Raw genomic sequence first — 26,361 nt, forward strand, 5'->3', positions numbered from 1 at the left:
ACCGTTTTTTTTCTGATGCCAAAAAATATTGGTATTTTGGGAACTAAGATTGCCTATTTTCTTCATTGGGTAACCTAGAAACATTTTAACCCAAAGACCTCGCTTCCGGAATACTTCATTCGGTCTAAGTCTAGAATTCAACACACTGGGATTTTATTCATTAGAAATACTGTTTTATTGCTTTTTCTATGTTTTAATTTCCATTCGCGATGCCAAAATGGCGAACATCTAAAGCAAATACTCCGAGCACGTGGTTTTGAGTGACGGGAAATTATTCACAATTTATGCACAAACGTCAGGTGACTTATCCCAGCTAGCTTGTGGATTGGTCTAAATGGCGTGAAAAGCGTGAATAATTAAGAAAAGCACGTGGGTATGAGTGTTAGCAGGCTGGGCATGAAGTAGCCAATCAAAACACTCTCTTTATCTTCGAAGTATTTGCCCTTTCCATTGTTACTCGAAGCTAATACAGCGTGTAGAATTATTCTGAGTGTGTGGCTTCGAAGGTTGTGTTCACACGACGACTACTTTTTTCTCCTATATTTACGACTCAATATTGTACCTGAAGTTTCTCTTGTAAATTGTGGATATTTGTAACCTAGTTCAATCTGAGTCGCCTAATCAAATTTGGTTTATAATCTTCTGGATTTTGGCGGCATCTGCCGACCTCATGGCTTTGGTAACAGCGATGGTTAATTGAGTGCTTTTCTTACGGATTTGACCTTTTCCAAACCGAGGAGGGATTTTAGCTGAAGTGAACTCAGTCTTTGCAACGAGCAGAAGTCAGACCCAACAATCAAGTTTATACTAATACAAAGCGTGGACGCCCTGGAGATAGGCGGCGGCTACAACCATGTACCCCAACCGTCATCCAGTAAGTGCTGTGTTGTATTGTAATTTCGCCTCAGTATTTCGTTTCGTCTCCGGTTCTTTGTCTCGCTAACCCGCTTTGTGTTCCTTTCCCGGCAGAAGTGGGCTAGACTGTCGTAGCGTGAGGACGTATACCATGAATTCACCTGGATTTAGTAGGCCTGTATGTTTACTTTTAGTTACATTTCATTACAATATGTGGTATATTTCAATGTTTAGATTGTATACAAAGTATCTATTTTATTTCCCAGGGACCACACCAGCCTGGCCAGCCTATTAAATTCACAGTGTCCGAATCATGTGATCGCATCAAAGAAGAATTCAGCTTTCTCCAGGCCCAGTATCACAAGTTAGTATCTCAAATATTTTGTTGGCGCGGATAAAATTACAGAGTTCAAGTTGTCTAAATGTAATGTATATTATCTGTGTTTTATGAGTCACTATCATGTTCTAACTTCTTACTCTATGGCCTTCATGTTTGCGCATCTGCGTGGAAAGGGACCCTTTATTCTAAAGTAGTGACTTGAGACCTACAATTTAATTAATTTAGATGAAATATTACAATTCTAATTTGTACAGTATTATTGGTGTTTGAAGAGGTTATGATGATGACCTAGTTAAAAATTGTGCCTGTCTGTTATTGTAACTGTATTATAAAGGGTGTTGTGGATGTGTATACCATTACGATTATGTATATCCTGTATACATTGCAGTATATCTCAACGATTATATAGTATATACCATACACAAATAATACTGATAACTCATAAATGATGATAAATGGATATCAGTAATACCACCATTATGTTGAACTGTTCCCAGGGTGTTATTTATTGCCCCCATGCAATAATCTAGAAATTTCCCAGGCAATATTTGATATTACATGCTTGAATGTGTACATTCAATTTAAACCCATAATTATTCCAATGAAAGACATAATACAGTTCGTATTATTGGCCATGAAATATACAATAATATTATGTGTATGACTCAATATATATATATTAACTAAGGCCATGTTCACATGATTTTATTTGAAGCAAATTACCTGATCCTCAGTTCGAATGCAAAAATACAGATGAAATGTCGAAATCACATTAAATAGAGAAATATCTTCATCTAGTGGCTTTAACAAACAACATGTTTTCGCTCCTCGACTAGTCAGTATCTGATCCTGCCAGTCCTCTGATAGCTTGAATTCACAGATGTTGGGAGGTTCACAAACTTTAGGCCCTGTTTATTGCTGATAATTTGGCAATGACAATTTTGGGTTGATGAAAGGCATGCATTATTAAATGTATGACTCAAAATAAATTATACATATCTTTAAAGAACAATCGTATAGTTCTTTGACATTACTGCACTTTAATCACCATGCTAGCATTTATATCCTCTTTGACCAATTTATTTCAACTACTGTAGCAAAGCTGATATTTTTTATATTGAACCAGGCAAGGAACCATACACAAGCACTATTCTAAAGTAACATTAAAAAAAACAGGGCCTTCTCCTAACAGGTCAGGAGAGGTCATACATGTATATTTTCTGACTACATCCTTTCAGACATACCTTGAGACAGACTACAAACACTGCCTTACTATTGTCTGTGATGTCCATGATGTGTCTCGCTCGTGGTTATCTGTTGTTGTCTATCAGGTTCTGTGTAATCATGGTGTGATGGGCCTGATCTTAATGCTAGACTGTGTAATACATTTTATATTAATGATTCTGAAAATGATAACATATCCATTTGATATGGTGATACTGTTCTGTAACTTCCATATCCGTTAATGACACCATCAAAATATCCTGTATCTATAAGCAACAAGTTTTATTCAGAATTATTTGTGTTGAATATTCATTCGCTATAGACAGATTAATACATCAAGTTTGATGGAGGTTTATTTCTTTCTGTTGCTAGGAGGCAAAATGCCCTATGTAATGAGATTGGTTACATCACAGCATTGATTAACAAAGTCACACATTTTATTCAACTATATTGCCAATAAGGATTCCCCCCTTATGTCATGACACAACTTTATGATCGAAACCATACCGCTTGACCCAATGACAGACCTTACGATCTAAAGCACCCGCATTAGAGCACTTGATCCCCTGCGGTGGATATGATTTGCATAGATATTTAAAGTTGCATTTATTGAATATCTAATTTAGGATGGATTAATCCATACTAAATGTACTAAAACCATCAAAATGTCAAAGGTCAATAATCTCCCGGTTTTGACTTATATCAGATTTAAATTTTACCCAACATTTATGGATGATTTCTCGTATATACAATTTATCATCTGCAGAGTATGACGAATGTTACGAAATTTTCAATTCATCATATCCTTGTACATACCGAACGGATTTTAACCATTTTTGAACTGATAATCCCTTTAGAGATTCAACTTATACAATATTGTAGTTTGCAAGGGATTTACCTTCAGGACTAAATTCCATGGTTTAGATATTTGATCATCCATTATCAAAATAACACCAACTATATAACCCATCTAAGAATATAAATGAAATCGCATAATGTAAGAAGAAATATTGAATTTTATCTCTGGTCACTAAAGAGAGAGAAGTGGGGTTTAACGTCAACTCAACACAAACTGGGTCATTTCAAAAATAATGTATTTTACAATTTTATTTCTAGAATTTGCTTGTGCATAGGGGTCTTTAGCAGTGGGGGGAAACAGATGGACACAGAAAAAAACACAAGACTGGGAAGGTGATCTTAATTCTTGTGATGTACAGACTTGGGATCGAAACAATGCCACTTAACTCAATGTCCGACCTAATCATCTAAAATGCACACATTCGACCACTTAATTGCCCAACCACCTTCATTTAGAGTGTAGAGACCTAATGACCACCTCCAGTACAACCTCTGATTTACAGCTTATATTATTGTCAAGTTGTTATTGTCTGACTAAGTGTTTAAAGTTTTCAACTAAAATAGATACATGTTTTAAACACCCTTTCTAGTTATGAATGTATAACATGGAATGGATGTATATAGTTCCAGGGCTGTTTTAATGTATTCTAGTCAGACAGATTCTGAAGTGTCTTAAATCTTTTTGAAAGTTATTTAATATTGGTAGAAATGACTTTTTATTGTTCGTTGAAGAGCTTAAAAAGTAACATTATAATGGCGATTTTTTAAAAAATTGTTATTTCACTCAAAGGTGCCCCATACATGCATCACTATTTTTGATTACTTGACCATGGGTGGGGGTGGGGATTTTATCTGCTATTACTAATATAACACCTCAGCATGTATTCTATAATGTAGCCTTTGAAGTTACTAGGTTACCATATACACATAAGCATTGCCTTTTAGTTCGGGGAGAGCCGTCATGGTGGCTCAGTGAGTAAGGAGCTGACTAGCTAACCTTGAGGGTTGTGTTTTATCCCGGTATTGGACGTGAAAGTAACTTGTCATTTTTCGTTGTGGTTCTTTCCCCCTTGTCAGTGATGCAGGACGGAGTGGTGGCTAGTTGTTTGGATAGGACAAAAAACCAAGATCCTGTGTAAACATTCGCGTCCACATAAAAATAATCTTGACAGTTGGCAAAGTTACCCTCATACCCGTCTTTATTAGCCCAGTTGGTGCAGGATAGTAGGATGTTAAACCCCATTTCATTTCTTATAGTTGGATCTTCCTTAGTTGATTTCTCTGCCTACACCCTTTTAAAGTATTAGGTTATAAATAATTTTTGAGTGATTGTTACTGTATTTCCTTTCATAATAACAAATGAAATGACATACATGTAAACACGTAACTTTGATAGAAGAAATGGTTTAACTCCCTTAAGAATTTAAGATGTTTTATGACTAATTCTTTCTTGTTACTGTGATAGCCTGAAATTATTCACTATCAGAAATGATGGCACTGAACAATTCCTGATTCTGTGAAATGAACATCGGCTCTTTGTGCCAAGACTGGCAATCAGTGCTTTGTTTTAAGATTGGTATATTTATGTCCCGCCAGAGCTTGGCAATAACTTTTGTAGCTCTTTGAAAGCCTCTCGTCAGTGGAAATCAATTGGTTCAAGTTTATTACAGAGAAGTGGCTGGACTCCAAAATCGTCTTAATATGAATTTATAGTGGTGGAAGAACGGGGAAGGAAATGACATTTTAGATTTTGACAGCACTTGATTCCTTGAATGAGAAATTACATAGTGTTAAAAAGTGCAGCCATAGTTCGTGTTGTGGAAAAGAATACAATAGTGTGTCTAAATAATTAATGACAGGCTTTGAATATTTAAACTTTTTCATTTCCCATTTGAATTTTGAGATGAAAGGACTTATCTAGTTCAAAGGGATAAAGGTTTTGAAGTAATTGTCTGAGGACATCCTATACCAAAAAGATGAACATTAAAATAAATATCTTACAAAACTCTACATGACAAAAATATGAAATGTCGAAATAGTAGAAGATATTGGGATATGATCTGTCAGGTTTTTATTCAAGTTATTGAACATTGAAAAATATTGCCCACATATCACAAACTAGCTCATTTTGGGACTAATATGGTGGTACAACTTTATTCCACATAGGAGTCTTTAGCAGTTGGAGGAAACCAGAAGACCTGGAAAAAACACCACAAGATTAGACGGGCATCCTTACCGTACTTCTTGTCATGTACAAGTGTGGGTCAAAACCATGCCACTTGACTCAATGACAGACCTTACATGTATGATCTATAGCGCACATGTTAGACCATTCTTACAATTACATGAAGTTGCTTTGTGTCCCCTGAGTTGAATATAAAATTGAATGGTAGAAACAAAGCATTAAAGATCTTGACTATTTCAATGTGAAATATATTATCACATTTTATATACTCCAGTCAATCAATCTAGAGAAGTAGGTCTATATGTATAGATTATTTCCTCAGGTTTGATTTATTGCAATTGTTTGAAATTGATTTGGCTACATCATTTGCATGGATGGTAATCATTCATTATTGGCAATGTATGAAAGCAAGATTATTGTTGTTGTTTTTGTGAGATTTGAGATCTGTATATGATTGTGACAAAGGTGTTGAGATATTGAATCAATTGAGTTCTATAGTTGTATTGTATTATTAATTGATTTAATATTTAAATGCAACCAGCTTGTAATTAAAATAGCAGAAAAACCGGTGCTAGAGTCAGCCAAATAATAAAATAAATATTGAACATTTCTAATACATGTTTACTCTGTATAAAACACTTGATACCACTTCTCCTTTATTTGAGGTAACATTATTCATACAAGTAATGATGTTTTAGAAGTTCACACAGGTAACAATATTTACATATGTAATGATATTTTAGAAGTTCACACAAGTTACAATATTTTAGAAGTTCACATACAGGTAAACACTATTCACAGCCTATTTAGTTTGTCAAAATTATTGTTATGTCAGACTTTTTAGAACATTTTGTTCTTGCTAGTCTACCCACTTGTTGGTTGGCTTATGACTTAAAACTGTGATAATATGTCAAAACACTATTTTAGTAAACAACATTTGACAGCATATTAAACAATAACATTATTACAAACATCATCTTTGTTAGACAAATTGACACCAGACATTGATGGTTGTTTTGTCTGTTAAAATATGACATGACTGGTGCCAGAATTACAGTATGTCTACATCATCTTGTCTTAAATATTATAAGATATAAAATAAACTGAAGCTATGTCATGTCTTTAGCATGTAGAATATGACTTGAGGTAAATGCTGTAATTCCTGAATAAGCTTTGATGTAAAATCCCTAATTGCTGCCATGCCACTGGTCAAAAAAACTTGCTATAATCAAGCCCCTTAAGGTTACAGACCAGTTGACCTTCCGAGTTAAGGATCACCTTGATCTTGATCTAGCAATATTTTTCTATGACCGGCCTTAATTTTTACCCAGTACATGTAGGTGCAGAAAAGTAGGACAGTAAACCCAATTTCATTTGGTTGATTCGTTTAGTCCATTCACAATATCAACTGTTATAAACTATTATAATTCATGGTACATGTATATCAAGCATGGGCATTGATTCTTAAAAACAATTTTTATGGTATTTAGTTTGGTTGAGAAGCTGGGCGAAGTTAACTAGATAAATTCAAGTTAAAGTTTTAAGAAGGAAGTCTAGCTCTTTGTGATTTCAGTACGATTATTGTCAACTTATGGAATAGTATATGAACAGAGACGAAAGGCTTTATGTAAAGAAACGACATCTGCCATCGTTTTCTTGTATGAAAATAGTAAAGATGATTAAAAATATTGGACAATTCTGTAGTGTCATGTTGGATAAACGCATAGAAGGTTATATAAACATTAATTTGTACACATATTTGCTATGTGTTTTTGTTCTATTGTAATTTTGACTTTTTTTATATGCCCACATTTTCATGTGGACGTATTATGCTGTAGTCTCTGTCCATCCACAATTTGTTTTTGGACACTTTACAGGTGACAGTTTTTATCCTATTTTAATGTAATTGAAATATAGGTCTATCTCCCAAAGATCTTGGTTCCTTTTGACATGTATCAGACCATAACTTCATGGATTATGGCTCCTGATTGTACGAAAAATCACGTTATTAGCTTGTGGACACTCTAGAGGTCAAAATTTTCTTCTGATTTTGATGCATGTTTATAAACCAAAGATCTTGGTTCCTTTCGATATTCGCGCATATCGAATCGTTACTTCCTAAATTTTGGCCCCTGATTGTAAGAAAAATCACGTTAAGAGGTGACAATTATTATCCAATTTTAAAATAAACGTTTGAATAAATCACTGTTACACTGTACGGTCGGTTGAGTTCGTATTATAGAAAATCGGACTAAAACTACCAGAAAAAATGGCTGTCCATTATACATAAATACTGTAAAAATATGGTATATCAAGGTTGTGGACCCCCTAGAGGTCACAATTTTTGTTCAATTTTGCTGAAACCTAACATATATCTTTATATCCCAAAGATCTCAGTCCCTGTCGATATTCACGCATTTCAGACCATAACTTTTTGGATTACGGCTCCTGATTGTACAACCCCAAATTATGACTCCGCCCAACCCTGTCGAGAACTCAAGACTTCATTCAAGGGATGAGGCGTGTTCCAATCAGATGATTCAAGGTAACCTAGGCCGCCATTACTGTTTCTCCCATAACAAACTTCCTTCATCCCCACACCCCAATGAAGTAGACATGTCATAAAATCTATTTCAATTGTAAGTCATGACCTACAATTTTCAACTTGTGTTTATCCTGGTTTAAAAAAAAAATTACATGACATAATTTATCTTTCAAAATGGCAACTACACCAGCATGTTAACGACGTTGACCTTTGAACCAAAATAACAAATGATGGTTGTTTCATGGTTAAAAACTACAAATGAAGTTAGTAACCACAAGCTGGGTGTGTTTATGTCCTGAACCATCCTGAATCATGTACAAGAATGTAGACAACCAAGGTTAAATTGTTAGCCTTTGTTACTGAATGATTTTGACAATTTTATTTTTAGGTTATGTAGATATTTTAATTATAAAAATGCAAATGTTTCTATTTAAAATGATACAGTTTGGGGTAAGGGAGGGAGAATGGTGAATATAAACTTTTTAAATTAACCTATTGAGATATTCGTTAGTTCAGATAGTTCATTCAAAATCAATGTCTGTGACGTACATGGGTGCTATAAAGGCTGATAGGGAAAACGCAGATGTTGTGTTAATAATAAACATTGGGCTTTTTAAAATGTTAAATAGCAAGACGTGATGCAAAAATTACATGGACAGCCATGTAGCTCTGAGGAAAAAGTGTAATATGACTTAAAGGCGCAAAGCAAAAAAGAAAATATCAATAGTTGATATTTTATGCTGCTTGTAAACAAAATGTCTTCTTTTTTTGATATATGTCTTCATTAGCCGGATTGGTGCAGGAAAGTAGGACGTTAAACTCCATTTCATTGATTCAGTTATTTCATATACTGTGGCCTATAAAGGTATTTTATGCCTAACTTGTGCAACATCTTGCAACAGATTTAATTAAATGCCATATCAATTATGTCCATTTGAAATTGATGGCTTAGAAAAAAAATATTTGAAACTCAAAAGTTTGCCTACATTGTAAATGTATGAACTGATATGAACTTCCTAATGTATAAAATAAAGTCTGTAACTGATCTTTATGATTGAAAGTATAATACTTTATTATCCCTCAAACCAGCCTTGAGTGTTTATCTCAACTGTATTATAATGTCTTATATAGATAGTATCTATATAGATGATACCAAGTAGATATATATTTATTGCCTAGATATCACACTAGAGAATTGTAATCAGCTTGATCGACTTCCTCTCCAATGTTTACACTGGACAATCTTTAATGTGTAAATTTAATAATCATTCACCTGTCAGAATTCATCATTATCTTGGGTCAAAAGTTAGACAAAAATTGAACCTTGTTCATCGATTGCTGAACACCTTCTATGACTAATAATCATAATATTTGTAGTATTGATTATAGGAAATGGATAAGAGCAATCTAAAGTCTATGGGCTGATTAAACTGAGGCTATGTGATGTCTCCGTTTCTCTGTTAATCTAGTACTCATCAGATGATATTGATTATTAAACTTTACACTGTGACTTTCAAACATTGAACAAAGAACAAATTTGTGTTGACACAACTTTTATTTATTATTCACTTGATTCTGTAATCTAAGTTGTGGTTAACTTTTGTGTCCAAAGCAAGGATTGTCCGACTGTAACATCAAAAGACTTTGATTTGATTTTGAACAGATTGCTTTTAAAAATAAGAAATGAAGCATGAAGTGGGCATATTGTGTAAAAAAAAACTATAGAAGTACATCACTTCCCCCATGATTAATTGAAGATTAAGTATTAATGTCAAAATAAAAAAGTATATTTAATTGTTTAGTGACTGGTGACCTACAGAGAGTGACTGTGGCTGGTATTATTAAGTACCAATATAAGCTAAGAGTATATAGAGGTTTTCCTTCCTGTGTAGTGGTTATATGATATATCTTAAACTGTTTACTCCACCTTTTATTGTACCATATGTAAGAACCTCTTGATTCTTCTTTTCCATATCAGTCGGAGCAGAACAGTAGGGCGTTAAACACCATTTCGTTTTCATTTAAACAGTACAGTATTAATATATGGTTGGACTTCGATTAAAAATTGATCACTGAGCAAAAAATAACTCTTTTGGAACATCTATTTTTATGCATCTGTCAGTTTGTTTTGTCAGCAAATTGTTTTTGTTATAAAAGATTTCAGACTGTCCTAATATTAAATTTCTGAAGAATGAGTGATTATTTGATTTTATGTTTATTGACTTTGATGTAGTGCTCATTATTACATCTTTGATGTATTCAATGGCGCTTTACATGAACAGATTAAATCTCAGTTACGGCTATAATCGAATATTAATATTTATGATTAATTTGAACTGACGCCAAAGATTAATATGGTAAATGTTTGAGGTCTCTGGAAAAAAAACAATGTACTTGGTCTTCTCCCCATTCGCTTACAATTGATGAAAAAGGTATGCCTGTGAGTTTTGAAAGATAAATTAAAAACCCATTTTGCATACAGAGTCCTTGATTTCAGATTAATGCCACTGCTATTTGATATGAGCCTTAACTATTTTTCCAAATAGAATCTGGGACCCTGAAAATCTTGGGGCCTTGGCAACTGCCCTGTGTAGCCATGCGATAAAGCGACCCACCAGGCTATATATTGTCATCACCCTTGTCTGTTCATTGGTTGTTCAGTTCTTGTTGATACAGTAGACTACAATAATCAGTATTCTGTTAAAAGGAAGAACCCTATTGATTTCCAATTGCAACTTCCAGAGTTCTTTACCTCGGTGAAAAAATAATCTTGTTAGCACCTTATAGGGTTAATTTATGATCATGAAAAAATCTTGTTAGCACCTTTTTATTGGCCCGCATTGAAATGTGGTCGTATATTACCGTCGGCCCCATTTATCCGGTGTGAACAAGCTCTAGATGCTAAAGTTAATATGCGATTGACTTTACATTTATACACAATGTTTACGGTCATGAGACGAAGAAGCCTATTAATTTTCAACTATTTTCGATAATTACTGCATGAGTTATAGCCCTTGACCTCTTTGAAAAATCTTGTAGATGCCCTTGAGGCTAAAGTTAATATCTGATTGCCTTTAAACTTATACACAGGGTTTTAGGTCATGAGACAAAGAATCCTATTCATTTTCAATGGTTTCTGATAATTACTGCCAGAGTTAAGGCCCTTGATTACTTTGAAAAATCTTGTGGAGGCACTGGAGACTAAAAATCCATTTCATTCATTCATTCACTCTAAGAGACTCAAGTTATTATAGATTGTTTAAGGTCATGAGACAAAGAATCGAAACAAATTCTAATATTTTCTAATAATTACTTCGTGGGTTATGACTCCTAATCAGATTTTCATGTGTTGTAAATGTTCTCATAACTAACAAAAGAAAAAATATGCGACAACACTTGTTGACTGCCATGACGACTTAGCTGCTGTGGGCGTATGTTTTATTGCCTGGCAACCTATCTTTGGTTTAATTTATGATCACGAAATAAATCTTATTAGCACCTTATAGTTTATAGGTTTAATTTATGATCACCAAAAAATCTTGTTAGCAACTTATAGGTTTGATTTAGGATCACGAAAAAAATCTTAACACCAATTTGGTTTAATTTAGGATCGCGAAAAAGATCTCTTTAGCACCTTATAGGTTTAGTTTATGATCTGATCATTCTAAAATTTGTTTGAGTTATATATTTCATGACTTAGCCTGGTAGATCAACCTGGCTGTTGTTTTCTTACCTGCTAATCAATGCTTTCAAAGTTTGTCACATTTTCTTTAAATAAGAGACCTAGTTTAATGATTCTGTCATTTCATTTACAGTTTGAAAATGGAGTGTGAAAAACTGGCACAGGAGAAAACTGAAATGCAGAGACATTATGTCATGGTAAGTTGAAGAAGCTGATAAATAATTATTTAAATACACTCTACTTCAATAAAATTTGGAACAAACTGTCAACATTGCTAATTACATGTACATGTAGGTCTATATTTTTGTCCCTCGTCTGTCAACCTTAAAAAAAAGTATTACGTAAGATTTAGATAATGAGCTGGTCATTTTGCTAGAAAAATTAATATTAAAACTTTCCGTCAAATAATTTTATTCTGAGCAAAGTTATGAATGGTTGAAGTTTTGACAAGACTAAGCCTTAATTTGCTACAATAATAAAAAAAAAGTCTTGATTATCCATTGTGTGTGGGTGTTCTAATTCATTTGATATCTACACCATCCGATGCTCTAGAGAGTTGATTATGGGATTGCCATGTGAATAAATGTCTTAAACAATAATTTATAGAATTAATTTACATGTAAAGTCTGAAAAAAGACCTACAATAGGAAGATTTAGCTCATAATGCATCCTTAAAGAATTGATTCATGATGTCACTGACAGAACTAACAATTTGAAACGTAGAAGCATGATGGAAGGATTGTTTTGACACATTAACTATAAGAATTTGACAGATTAACTAAAACATTGCAATTTAAAGCTTGGGGAAGGCTCCATTGAAAGACCTGGCAGTATTGATGACATCACCAACACATTGAATCGTGGGCTGGTCACCTAGATTTATTTCAAAAGTTGTTCTAAGAGTAGAAGATGTCATCATTTTCTATCTATTCCGGGATCCATGGTGGCTAAGTTAGTAAGACGCTCGCCAAATAGTGCCTGCACCACCCATAAACAAACATCCATAAGTGATACAAATGAGCCCCACAATATGAATAAACCTATCAAGTCATGCATGCACTGTGTCCATTTGCGGATGGGACGAAAAACCGAGGTCCCATGTACACATTGGCGTGCACGTAAAAGATCCCTTGGCAGTTGGAATTCGATATAAGAGTAGGCCGTAGCGCCGCTGCCCGGGCAAAATTTCCCTCATAGCACACTGTATGGCGTATGCCCGTCTTCATTAGCCCAGGTTAGGAGCAGAACAGTTGGACGTTAAACCCCATTTCATATTTCATCCTTTCAAATTGAGTTAAGGCTTCCTTAGCCTGTATAAACATGTATTATATCACATCTGCTGCTAGTGGACATTATGTTCTTTTCCAGATGGGCCTATGTATGTTTACTATTTCCCTACATTGTATCTATTAAATGCCAGTCTTCCGAATCATTTCTGGCAGCAAACTTAAAGATACACTATGTAAGATTTAGATAAAGAGCTAGCCGTTCTTGCTATAATAGTTTCAAAAATAGATAATACAAAATGAAGATACTGAAAATTTCATTCAAATTACTTTATTCTGAGCGAAGATATTAGCCTTTAACGGTTTAACAAGATGTGTGTAACCACTGTACTGGTTGTTAAAGGCTAAGCCTCACTTCCCGATTTTTAAATTAAATCATTAATTTTAATACTGAAAATCGAAGATGTCAGATGGCATCGAAAGTTGATTATGGTTTTGTCATTTTAATAAATGTCGAATTAATAGTTTATGTAACATTTAAAAAAAGAAAGTCCTGCAAAAGACAGATTTAGCTCTTACATAATACCTGTTTAATAAAGCTCAATAAGGCCACATCAATACAAATTTTTGTGCTTCAGGAACATTTATTAAAAATTTTGCTTTCTATTTCTTGTTGAAATTTGTTTTGTTTTTTAACAAGACCCTGAAAATTAATAATAATTTAATTGGTTTGCCCAAGCGTTGTTCATGTTCAAAATTATGTTGTTGACAAAATTTTTTCAGTGCTTGTATCCTCACATCACTAGATTTAGACATCGCGTAGAAGATGTTTATGTTTTTAAGGCGAATAAATCAGATGTTGAAGGATTAGCCAGACAGTATGTACGGATATAGATTGATGAGAAATAGAGGGTACATGTACGCGATGTGGATTTGATATGTTTTGCAAAACTTATAAAAGATTTGAAAATTGCGAGTAGGTGCGTGTTGGTGATATATGTAAATCTATTTATGTCTGGAAGGGTGTTATCGATGTTTTTTTTGCATCATGTGTAAAACTAAAGAGTAGATTATTAAACTCTAGCTAAGACTATTGATTTCTACAACCCTGTCACAATTTCTCTCGTTCCTTTGATTATGTGAACTGAATAATGAAACCAGGCTGCGTAAATTGGCTTCCAAAATGGAATTAGGTGTCTAAGATGAGATAAGTTTGAGTGACCTATCCCATTCTGTCACTGTTTTTTTAAAATTCATTCTTCCTCTCCAGTAGGCTGACATCTTGGATTTTTTTGTTCATCCTTCATCCATTATCCTCGGATAAAGTAATAGCATTTGTATGTAATTATTTTCTGGATAATTCCCTGAATGTCTTGTATCATTGTTTTTAATGAAACCAATTGTGATTCTGAGATTAAGTTTGTATCTTCTGTGCTCCCTCCCATATTTTGTTAATATGTCAAATTCAAAATCCTAATGTTTGGAAGTTAAAATCTTTAAGTCCCTCTACAAGTTAAATTGAACAAAGTTAAAATCAAGTAACAATGTCAGAGTATTACAGTACAATATTATTTCATATCTTGACTGCTTTACTTGATTTTGTTTTAGCTGTGTTTAAAAATATTTTTGAGAGATTTCAAGATTTTCTGAATTAGAACAAAGTATTTGGTTAATATCCATAGTTGCTCAGATGAGATAAACTAAGCTATGGTTTAGGTATATAAAATTAAATGCATCTGGTAAAGTATGTGATGATAAATTGAAATGTGTAATTGACAAAATTTTCAATTTTATTTCAGTATTATGAAATGTCTTATGGATTAAATGTTGAAATGCATAAGCAGGTAAGAAAACTTTATTTAATGTCACTTCTTTTACTGTCTGCTAGACTAGTAGTCACGACATTAATTCTTTCACATTTATTACCTGGTTGCCAATGTGACAAAATATTTTCAAAACAATAAGACATGATGTGGGATGTTGAATTGCCTGGGGGCGTTTGACACATGCTATTAAAGCTATTCAACATGGCTGACTTAATGCACACATCATTGCTTCACTAATAACCTAAATATTTAATCTCATTAAACAAAACTTTCTCCATTGATATTTTATTATATTAATATATTCTATTTTATTTTAAATAATTGATATTTTCAAATATAATGCAGTAGTAATTTTAAAAAGATGAACAGCTGTTGAGTCCTTCCATTTTGAGAATCCGCATTCAATGTAGACTCGTAATTTACAAATGAAACTGTCTTAATCAAAGTCCCTATTTATATTCACTTCTGAATGTCAAGGCTTAGAACATAGATTGCTTGAAATATCTTTTGAATTCAACAAGTTATGCATGCATTGTTTTTAAATGGACTCTTGTTATATTTTTATCCGCCCGCATCGAAATGTGGTCCGTCTGTCCGTGACCTGTCAGTCTGGCATCCACACTTTCTTGTGGACGCCTTAGGGGCTAGGGTTAATATCTTATTGACTTTAAATGTATACACAGTGTTTAAGGTCATGAGACGAAGGAACCTATTGATTTTCAACGATTTCTGATGATTACTGCCAAGAGTTATGGCTCTTGATCACTTTGAAATATCTTGTGGAAGCTCTTGAGGCTGAAGTTAATATCTTATTGACTTTAAATTTTTACACCGTGTTTAAGAGCATGAGACGAAGGAACCTATTGATTTTCACAATTTCTGATAATTACTGCCAGAGTTATGGCCCTTGATGACTTTGAAATATCTTGTGGAAGCTCTCGAGGCTGAAGTTAATATCTGATTGACTTTAAACATATACGCAGCGTTAAAGGTCATGAATCATGAGACAAAGAATCTATTCACTTTCAATGATTTGCGATAATTACTGCCAGAGTCAAGGCCCTTGATCACTTTGAAAATTCTTGTGGACGCGCTAGTGGCTAAAACTCCATTTCATTCATTCATTTATTCACTCTAGAGGCTGAAGTTAATATCAATTGTTTAAGGTCATGAGACAAACAATCAAAACAAATTCTAATGGTTTTTGATAATTACTTCATGGGTATCACTGGTTATCAGATTTTCATGTGTTGTAAATGTTCTTATTACTAACAAAAGAAAAAAATGTGCAACAACACTTGTTAACTGCCCTGACGACTTAGCTGCTGTGGGCGTATGTTTTGTTGCCTGGCAACCTATCTTTTCAAACGCATGTATGTTTACTAGCTCATTAGTTACGATGCACAAAGCAATGTTCACATAGTTGGTCTCGAGGCTATTCGCTGTATCCACTTGATCAAAACAGACATCTGCTCTCTTGAGAAACTTTTATGTTACTAGCAAAGGTGGCTGGCAACACGCTTGGCTGATCCAACGATATGTTAGAGCTGGGGTGCTTAGTTAGTCATGCTTCACTAACTCATTCATAAAATTGTTGAAAGGTCGGATTGTAATGACCTTTTACAGGTATTGATTATCCAGTCAGATTCTACCCACCAAATCACTGTACATTTAATTTCCTGTATCAATCTTGATACAATCTACTGTCTTTATATCTATGTACTGTAATTACTCTGATCTTTTTCTATTTTGTCATTTTTTGAAACAAAAATAGTTTTTGATTAAGAAATATTTTTTCCAATTAAAATCATGTGTTTTTATGGCTTATAATGGTCAAGAATTAAGAGTAACCTTGCAGTTTCTGAAATAATTACAGTGTTTCATAAGAAATATAGAACTACATATATTGTAGAATATTTGTGATATCCAAATGAGTACATGTTGAAAGGCCTACTATCGGTGGTTATGACCATGAGCTATAGGATTTCACCTCAAGCAGTGTGCGGATCAATATTTTGCGGCATCTGTCTGAAAAAAATCTGAATGTACAGAGCTGACTAGACTTGAAATATCATTTTCCAATCTTATGATGAAGATCGTACAAAAACTATCTTTCTATGTAGCAATTTTCTTTGCTTCATTTGACAAAATGTGTATTTTGATAATAGGAAATTGAATAATGAAGAACTATCTACCATAGTTATATTAGAGTATGTTAAGCACATATTCCATATTCAAGTTACAGTATCTATTAGCAGAATGGCTGCATTAGAACATCAGATATCACTTCTGATTTGAAAAGTTCACATGGCAAAAACCAAGTTTGGTATATATTTATTACGTCTTACCTAAGTCCAGCTACTATGTAAGTTAACATCGTTCAAGTGTGTCTTTGTATGATTAGATTTTAACAAAGCTTTCAAGTGCTTTTTTTTAAGGTGTTTCTTTTTGTAACATGATCCTTGAGTGGTTAAATACAAACAAGAATGTCAAGTGAAATACTCTGATTTGTAAGGGTTATTTTGATTGGTCTGATTTATGAGTAATTGGCAAAGGCACCTGTAACATCAAGGCCTATTGTTATTGTGTGGTCACTGCATTCAGTCTTCGGGCATCTGACCTCTTTGTCCATTTCGTGTTATCGTGCTCCTTCCATTGTTGCTGCATTATCATTCTGATCAAATAAACAAAATCTCTAAATCTACCCTCACATAATCCCGGCTTTTGCTGTGTGACACCATTATAGAAAAGATTAGCCCAAAGTGTCGTCTGCTTGGATTAATTGAAATCCATGTCAGTCAAATGAGCTTGTTTTTTTTTTTATATGAAATTGTGGATTTGATATCATGTATCTGAATGTGAATAAACTAGAGAGATAGACAAGTCCTTTTGAACATCTTACAAAAGATTTCTGAAATTTGATATCCTTTTAATTTCAATGTTGACTTAAACTTAATAGAATTATTAAGATGCACGGTTTTCGATTTTGCTGAAAAATTGTCAATAAATATTTCATTGAGTCAATATTTGTGAAATCTGTTGGGATTAAAAGGAAAATATGTAAGCTATGGGTTTTGAATCGTGTGTAAACATCAGGTCTGCATTGCTTGTGTGAAAACTATTTAAAACTGACTAATATTAGGACAGGGAGAAAAATCTGTATTGACAAGCGAGTTGGTGTTTGTACAAGCAATGAACCTGCGCCCACTAGAAGATAGATTCACTTATGTTGACGTTGTCAATATTTAGATACAGCTTATTGTATCAGAATGAAGCCATTTCAATATTAAATGCTTCTTCCCAACACTAGAATGTGATTTAAGTTTCTGTGGACATCAATGAACCGTGACAAACAAAGTATGTAATCGGTTATGATGGTAATATGTCGATAATGTCTGTCGGTGTGAATAGCTGTACACCATCTTCTTCAGCACACCCTAAATACAGCCCTTAAACAATACTTCTGCTACTCCATGAATGGGTTCCAATTATTATAAATACTAAATGTAAACAATGAAATGGAAAGCGCCTTAACTCAACTTATTTACTATGATAATATTTGTTCACCAAATTCAAACATAGATGAATATCCTTTAGACTAGTGTATAATATCACATTCAGCCATTTTGATCTATGACCCTGCGTACCAACTTGAACATTTTCAAGTGGCCGCCTTTTTTGTTGTGAGTCTTTGAACAACTAATGGGAGCATCGAATCATATGGAACAGTTTACGTTGGTGGCATTGTGTTGATTTTTTTCGACGTTTTTCACTGCAGTCAGCAACTCAATGGTGTTAGCTTCAAGTGTGGATGCAGCTGCCTTTTTGCAGACACAATATTGTATTGTTGAGCCTCGACTATTTATTCATTATTTAAAGGAACTAATATTAGTCGTCTGTTAATACTTTAAAATTTGCAGACAGACAACCAACAATATTAGAAATAACATTCTTTTTTTTCTTTTTTTTTGTGGCTCCATTTGTTGAAAAATATTTGAATAAAACATGAAATAATATACTTACTGTTCACTGGTGTTTTGAAAAGAAACAACTTGTAATATGAACTGAAAGGAGCAACAACAAAAGAAGATGTTTATTTTCAATTTGTATTTCCTCTTCCAAAAACCTCTTCTGAAATTTTTATAACACATTCTTTCTTATTCATGAAAAAAATATTTTCATTGAAAATATCGAAGGATAATTTGTTATAATGTAAATATATTTAGTAAAATACAGACTGCTGTTGTATTGTTTATTTGTTTATTACTCTCCGTAAATGCAGCTGTTTAGTGATTGCTATTTCATCTTTTGGGGCGTTTAAATTGCTTTTAAAAGTACATAATTTATATCTTGTCCACATTATGTAGAATTCTAGAACACCTGGTAACATTTCCTAACAGAAATATGAGTTTAATATGAAATTCTATTTGAGAAATACATATAACATGTAGTTAACAATGATTAGTATTGAAAAATAATAATCATGGCTTCAGTAGTAAGTGCGGGAGGACTGCACCACACACAAAACCCTGAAAGCACCCCACACACAAACAAAAACCATAAGAAAAATCTGCAGACAAACTACACAGACATTGCAAGCAATAAACAACAAATATCAAATCAAGTGAATTGGAAAAAATAGGGTAGGGAGGTAACAAAGACCAAAGAGGGTGCTGCTGTAGTGGATGGGGAAACCATCTTATTCTTCACTCTCTGTATCCTCAATTTCCTACCGGTACCCAAAATGTCCCATTCTTATTCCATTAGTTGGGGCCTACACTTTTCAATACATCGCATTTGCCAACTGGGGATAAATGTTATTTCCAAACAGAGCGGTTATACTGTACAGAAGTACTGCATGTTTGTACATGCAATTCTTCTTGAAACATATAATTTTAATCTAAATCGTGCTTGCACTAGGATTACCCAAGACCTAAGCCCTGGTAAAATTTTAAAGAGTTATTTCAATAATGTAGGCCTATTTTTATGAAATAGTGAAACAAGTACTAGTAGGCCTAGTGAAATTCTAAGTATGTTCTTTTTTCTAAAGCTGTTTTACATGTGACGAAAAAGGCCAGCAAGGTTGTTGAGTCTTGTTTTTGTGGTGACTTAGACTTTGTTCTCCTTTGTACTGTATTTACTAGGGGGTCGAAAACATGACTATGAATAGGCAATACAACTCAATATAAAGCATGAAAGACAAGCGGGGATTAGGAGCATTGAGTGTTTTTATGCTCAATAGATTGATATTCATACCATTACCTGCTGAGAAAATCTAATAAAAGACTGCTCTATAGTAATTACAATACAAATAATTCTTTTCTGTAACTGAATTACTTTACCAACAGTTGTCACATTTTACTTGAAATAGAGTTATTTCCCTTACACTGTAAAACTGTTTCTCATTGTAGAATGGCAGTCTTTACATTATGTCCAAATCTGTTTGGTTGGATAATGGCAAAAACATCAAGAGTCATTAATCTTATCAGATTATAAAAGATCACTGAATGTAGGATGTAGTTGTATATTGTCACAACCTGTGTCTGTCGGTCTAGTTCTCATCCGATAGACTTTAAATTTATACACAGTGGTAATGTTTATGAGACATTTCTCAAAATTACTGTCAGAGTTATCACCCTTGATCAATTTGAAAATTTTTGTGGATGCTTTATTGATAATCAAAGATTTCTAATGATTACTGTAGAGGCTACTATATCATGTGGGCGACTAAAATTTATCCACAATATTTATGTTCATGAGATGAAAAAGCTTATTAATTTCTAGCTATTTTCGATAGTTAAGACCAGGGCTGCCGACAACCAGTATCGCAGCGCAATTTGCGATACATATTTTGTCCGTTGCTAATCAAAAATTAAAATCTAAAGTTTTTGATTTGCAGTAACTGCGAATCATTAATATGCCTGTCATTTTGGATATTGACACAAGGATAATCCACATTTGAAGACTAGAAGGCTTTCTCAACGTGTATAAAATGTTGAATAAAATTTTATAAACAAAACTCAATTCTCCGTGTGACATTTTCTTCTCGAACTACCCAGACACAATTCATTTTTCGGCACTAAATAATACAGGGACATAACTCTATGAATAGGGACTATTAAACCGGAAATATGGAATCAAGTAGTACCACTCACGTTGTGAGACATCAAGTAATTATATCATATTCATTTTGAAAGAAATAATCCAGTGTTCCCCCACGTATTGTAAATAAAATATAAAAAAATAAATATATGTTAACGTATTGTAAAACGATAATCAAAGTAAAAATTCCCGTAAAATATTATTGTTTATATCGCGTGTGTCTAGTTAATCGAGGTGCGTCCGATTGAACACAAATAGTAATACACGATAAAAAGCAGACGAAATTGTTTTCTAACGAAGATTTCTAACGTAACGAAAAAATAACAATTAAAATGATAGGGGCTTCGGAAGTCACTGTCAAGAATTGGCTTCATACATAAGACCAAACTGAATGTGATGTAGACATGTAGACAAACTATCACAAATACTTGTGGCAGTGCTAAAAAAATCTAAGAATGGAATCTAATCATATGTCACCCCATGTGTTATGAACGAAAGTAATATCTTGTTATTTAGGTGTTTTATGTTGAAACTGAAAAACTGCTAATCAATTTTTAAATTTGCTAATCAAATTTGGCAAAATTGGACTTTTTGATTAGCAGTGCTGCTAATCAACTGTGAAAAATTACCGACAGCCCTGGTTAAGACCCTACTTTAGGCCTAAGCATAATTATGGCCCTTGAACAACCTGAAAAATCTTGGACGCCCAAGAGGCTACATTTATAATACAATTGACTTGAAATTTATACTCGGTGTTTATGTTCATGTGATGAAGAAGTCTATTGATTTTCAACAAGGCTAAAGTTATTATCTTGTATAACATTGTTGTATAATAACTGTTAGTATCAGGAAAAAATTGTTAAGCCAATAAAATTTAGATTATTTCAGATATTAATTACTTCATGGTTTGTTACTCTTGATCAGTTTTAGTGTCTTATGAATGCTGCAAAAGAATAAAGGTACAACAATGTTTATGGACTGCTCGAACGTATACTGTGGATGTTTTTTTCTTTGCCTGACAAATTATCTTTTAATTGTCTTGTTTCTTTTTCCAGACTGAAATTGCAAAAAGATTAAATGCCATTTGTGCTCAAGTGATCCCATTTCTTTCACAAGAGGTAAGACGATATTCTTTTATCATCTCAATCAAAATTTAATTTCACAGAGCAAGGGGGAAAATGAAGAGGAAAGACAGTTTCACACATGATGTAGTTTTAACCAAAACATTAAGTTTGTTTGTTATAAAACGAGAGCGAGTCACTGCCCTGTTTGTTAAGTCATTGGGTTTAATGGTCACTTCCACTGAGGGGGATACCACAGACAAAACCAATCTCCTCATTGACCAAACATCGGCAGTGGATCAGTCGTTCTTTCATTCAACTCATCACATAATTTAATAATAAACGTATATCAGCAATGACCAAAACATATTGTTTTTATATACCTACACTGAAATGTACGTGGCAATATATTGTCATCAACCCTGTCCATATTGACGTGAAATTTATGTACAGTGTTAAAGTTCACGAGACAAAGAATCCTGTTGGATTTCATGATATTCGCTAAATTACTGTATGTGTTACCACCCTTGAGGATAAAATTGTTATCCGATTGACATTAAATTCATTTATACATAGTCTTTATGTTCATGAGACTATAACATCAGTGATTTCCAATGTTATTTCATTTCCGATTGATGTATTGCATAATAAATGTTAGCACTAGAAAAAGTAGAAGCCAATAAAATTCTAATTTTGGGTTCTTACTCTTGATCAGTTTTTAATAACTGTAGGTCACTAAGTAGTTTCAAGAGTTTGAATTTGCACTGTTTATCCTTTAAGGGATATGAATCCAACAGAATAACAGATTGCTGGCAAATAATATTTCTTGATTAATCTCATTGTGGTCCCTTCATTTAACATACTACACTCCTTGTCTAATATATTTTCATAAATCCCATTCTGTGGTAAACAGCTATTTGATTTGAGTACTGCTTTAATAAAGTTATTGATTGTATGTCCCAAATGAACAGCTGTAGGTAGAGAAAATGTTCATTGTTTGACAGTTGATGGCCTACATCAATAGTTTTAATTACAATCAGACAAGTTATTTATTATTACACAGTATCATTTAAAAAAAACAAGAAAAACAACCAGTTTTTTATGTATTTAATACAAGTCTAGTGATGTATAATGCTAGGTTGTGTTATTATTTTAAAGTAAATATTTAAAAAGAATGCAATCTGTAACACAATAATAACTAAATAAGTCATTATAACTGTAATGTTCCTTTGTTTTCTTGTGGGGGATAAAAATTTAGCCATGACATCCACCTACTTTTATTGGTTTTCTGTGTCATTTGAATGACTAGCACATTTGATAAAGGTCCCCAGCTTTGGTTGAACCAGACAAGTTCTTGATTCAAGTTATACAATGAAATGTATTCACATAATGTTGTCGCTTCCGTCTGTTTCTCATGCACAATTTCCTGAAATGAAGAAGTCTATATAATTCTGATATCCACTGTTAAGAGTTGTCACCCTTGATCAGTTTGAACAATCATGTGGACACTCTAGAAATTTATAGTCATCAGTCAAGGAAGCCATCTAATAATTTTTGATAATTACTACTAGAGTTATTGCCCTTGACGACTTTCAAAATACATGCTGATGCTTAAGATGTCAAAGTTACCTTTCATTTGACTTTAAACTTATACCTGGTGTTTATATCCGTGAGATGAAGAAGCCGATAATTACACTAAGAGTTATTACATCTGATTTTCAGCATCAACAGCAGGTGGCAGCAGCAGTAGAGCGAGCCAAACAGGTCACCATGCAGGAATTAAACGCTGTCATAGGGGTAAGAGAACTTAATCTGAATATCAGAGACTTCTCGTCTCAAGCTCACAGTGTAATTAAATGTCACTTGATCTAGATTGAATGCGTTTTTGTATTGATTATCTTAAGAGAAGTATCCTACTGATCGTGGCCAGTTAAAAGAATTTTAGAGAAAACTTTGACAACTGTTATTGGAACTGTTTTAGATTTTATTTGTTCTTGGTGATTAAATTGAAAATAAGCTTCAACTTTGAAATTAGGTCTTTCCAATGAATATCTGTCATGGTTAGTAGAATTTATGATCTAACTGTATTGATATTTAACTTTGAGGACATCAAATTATAAAAGAAAATAAAGACAGATTACTTACAAATGCAAGTTTGATTACTGACAGTTTTTAAAGGATGAAATATTAATCATCATTAAAGTGGCTTGGCTACAGATTTCCATTAAGATGTAAATGATACTAAATGATTATTATTTCAGCAGCAAATGCAGGCTCAGCATCTTCCACACGCCCATGCCCCTCCCATTCCTATGACACCTCATCCATCTGGTCTACCTCCTCCAGGTGGATTATCTTCAGTTCCGGGCGGATCAGGATTATTGTCATTGCCTCATGGTACCTTTCCCACTCATCCACACAGTCTCAGTGCGCTGAAAGATGAAAAATGTAAGTAACCATACGTATATGCTGGGTCCCTGGTGTTATTTATGTTTTGTACGCCCACCCCATCTTGTAGGGGCTTCCTTCGGGAATGAGTTTTGTCACATTATCACCACCATCCTCCCACAGTCCCTGATGTACATGCTTGATCAATCATCTCGGGTTGTAACACACCAGTTATGTGTCAATTTAGCATCAGTGATCATGCGCAGAACATTAATAAATTGGTATGTGGGTGTAATAAATAAATGAAATATGTGATTTGTATGGAAATTATATTCTTGACCCAGATGATATTATGCTGTCGTAATTACAGCCCCATTGATTTGGATTGAAATTATATTTACTTTCTGAAAAGGTTTTATTTTGTATACAATGAAATGTTTTGATTTAATGTTTGATATTTATAAGGCCATATAAGAAAAATATTCTGAGTCTTAGATAATCCTGCATCACTTCAAAAGGACCTGTTTTTATTTCAAGAAATAAAAATAAAAACAGGCCCATTAATTACTACACATAAATATTTTATCCTGGTTACAGGAGGTAAATCTATAGAAAGATTAGAATGAATTGATGACCATCATAAATGATACTGGATAATCACACAATCCTATAAACAACAATTTATGTGTATAGAAGTCATTTATCCAAGTAATCATCATGCATCAGATTTTTGTTGAGGATTGTCTGAGAATCAGAATATATTTTGTATGGCCTAAGTTCTAGCTTGTTTTCATATATATTGTATCTTTATAATATGTATATAGTTATTAAATAATTTATTTGTATTTTTTTGGTATTTTTCAGTTGATGACAAGCATGTAAGTACACTTTATTAATCCATCACATCTTTTAACTTTTTTTTTCTTAAGTGCTCCATATTTGTTACTCTTTCTTCACATTTCTCTTCATCTTTTCATTTGTGTAGAAAAGAAATAGTCACATCTATTGCATTTTATCAAACATATTTCTTTAATATAATATGATATAATTGCTCTTATGAGGTCTCTATGGTGGTTTTTGTCCCATGTAATTGACTTTTTTTCTAGGTAAGATTTTAATACTGTAATGTAAAAGTTGTTTAGTACTTGAACGGTAATGATGAGATGAAAGCACATTGTATTGTTGAATTTATAAAGATGTGTAAAACTTGCTAGTTATTTGCTCACTAAAATTGGCCACAGTGTTTACCGAAGCCCTACCTTGTTTTCTTGTATATGTTGTGACTAGTGTTTGCCTTCAGCTTACAGGGCTAAGTGTTAAGTCCATAACAGCACTACTCACTAAATGAGGCGCTTGTATACCATTGACGATTCAGATTACCCGTCTGTTGACATGCCTCTAAGCTCATCTATCTCAAATCACCTTTCGTGGTTTCGTCGTATTTCTTACTTACACATTCAGGGGTTGATTTAATGAAGAGTCCGGGAGAATTAACGCAATTTATCTAAAGTAAACTCTTCTCTCATTCCTTTCACATTAATTAAACTGAGTGAGACCTTGTGTCGCTTTATACCACTCTTATACTCAGTGCTCTTGGCTCTCACAAACTGCGTGCATCAGGGATTTAAACACTAATTTCTTAAGTCAAATTGTTGTGGAATTTGTTTTTTAGGTTTGGTCATCATATGTTTTTGCAATGGGACTATTTGCTAGAGGAGGGAAATCGTGAAATTTGAAAGCAATTTAAATCTTTTAATCTAGTTTTAATTAATACGTGAAGTAGAACCTGCGTTTAGTGACTTACCAAACAAGGGAAAAGATTGAACACTTCTTATTGACATGGATGACATTTCAACGAGAAAGTACTTTCAGGGATTCTTAATCTTTGTAAATATATTAAATGCTAGTTAAAGGCCAGCTCTATCTTAAAGAGATAACCAGATGAAAGGAAATATTTTTCAGAAGGCTGAAGTATTAATATCGTGTTAAAAAAATCAATAGCATCCTATTGGAATTTTTTACCCATTTTTCCCCGGTTAAATGTAGAACATATTGATAAGATAGATCTT

The 26,361-nt window shown here is 33.4% G+C and overlaps 1 protein-coding gene across 4 annotated transcripts in view; it reads left to right on the forward strand.

Annotated features, from left to right (window-relative positions):
• The first annotated feature begins 464 nt into the window (after positions 1-464).
• LOC126818865 (transducin-like enhancer protein 4) overlaps positions 465-26,361 on the forward strand; it is a 41,572-nt gene continuing 15,675 nt past the window's right edge. For 2 of the 4 annotated variants that reach the window (XM_050546484.1, XM_050546487.1), the window contains exons 1-8: positions 885-1,033; positions 1,122-1,219; positions 11,823-11,886; positions 14,715-14,759; positions 21,899-21,961; positions 23,627-23,701; positions 24,166-24,352; positions 25,157-25,170. In XM_050546484.1, the coding sequence (XP_050402441.1) occupies positions 1,007-1,033; positions 1,122-1,219; positions 11,823-11,886; positions 14,715-14,759; positions 21,899-21,961; positions 23,627-23,701; positions 24,166-24,352; positions 25,157-25,170 (573 nt within the window). In that variant the 5' untranslated portion in view covers positions 885-1,006. The other 2 variants (XM_050546486.1, XM_050546485.1) reach the window with 2 other exon arrangements.

Source organism: Patella vulgata, chromosome 4 (genome assembly GCF_932274485.2).
Source record: "Patella vulgata chromosome 4, xgPatVulg1.2, whole genome shotgun sequence".
NCBI classification, from domain to species: domain Eukaryota; kingdom Metazoa; phylum Mollusca; class Gastropoda; family Patellidae; genus Patella; species Patella vulgata.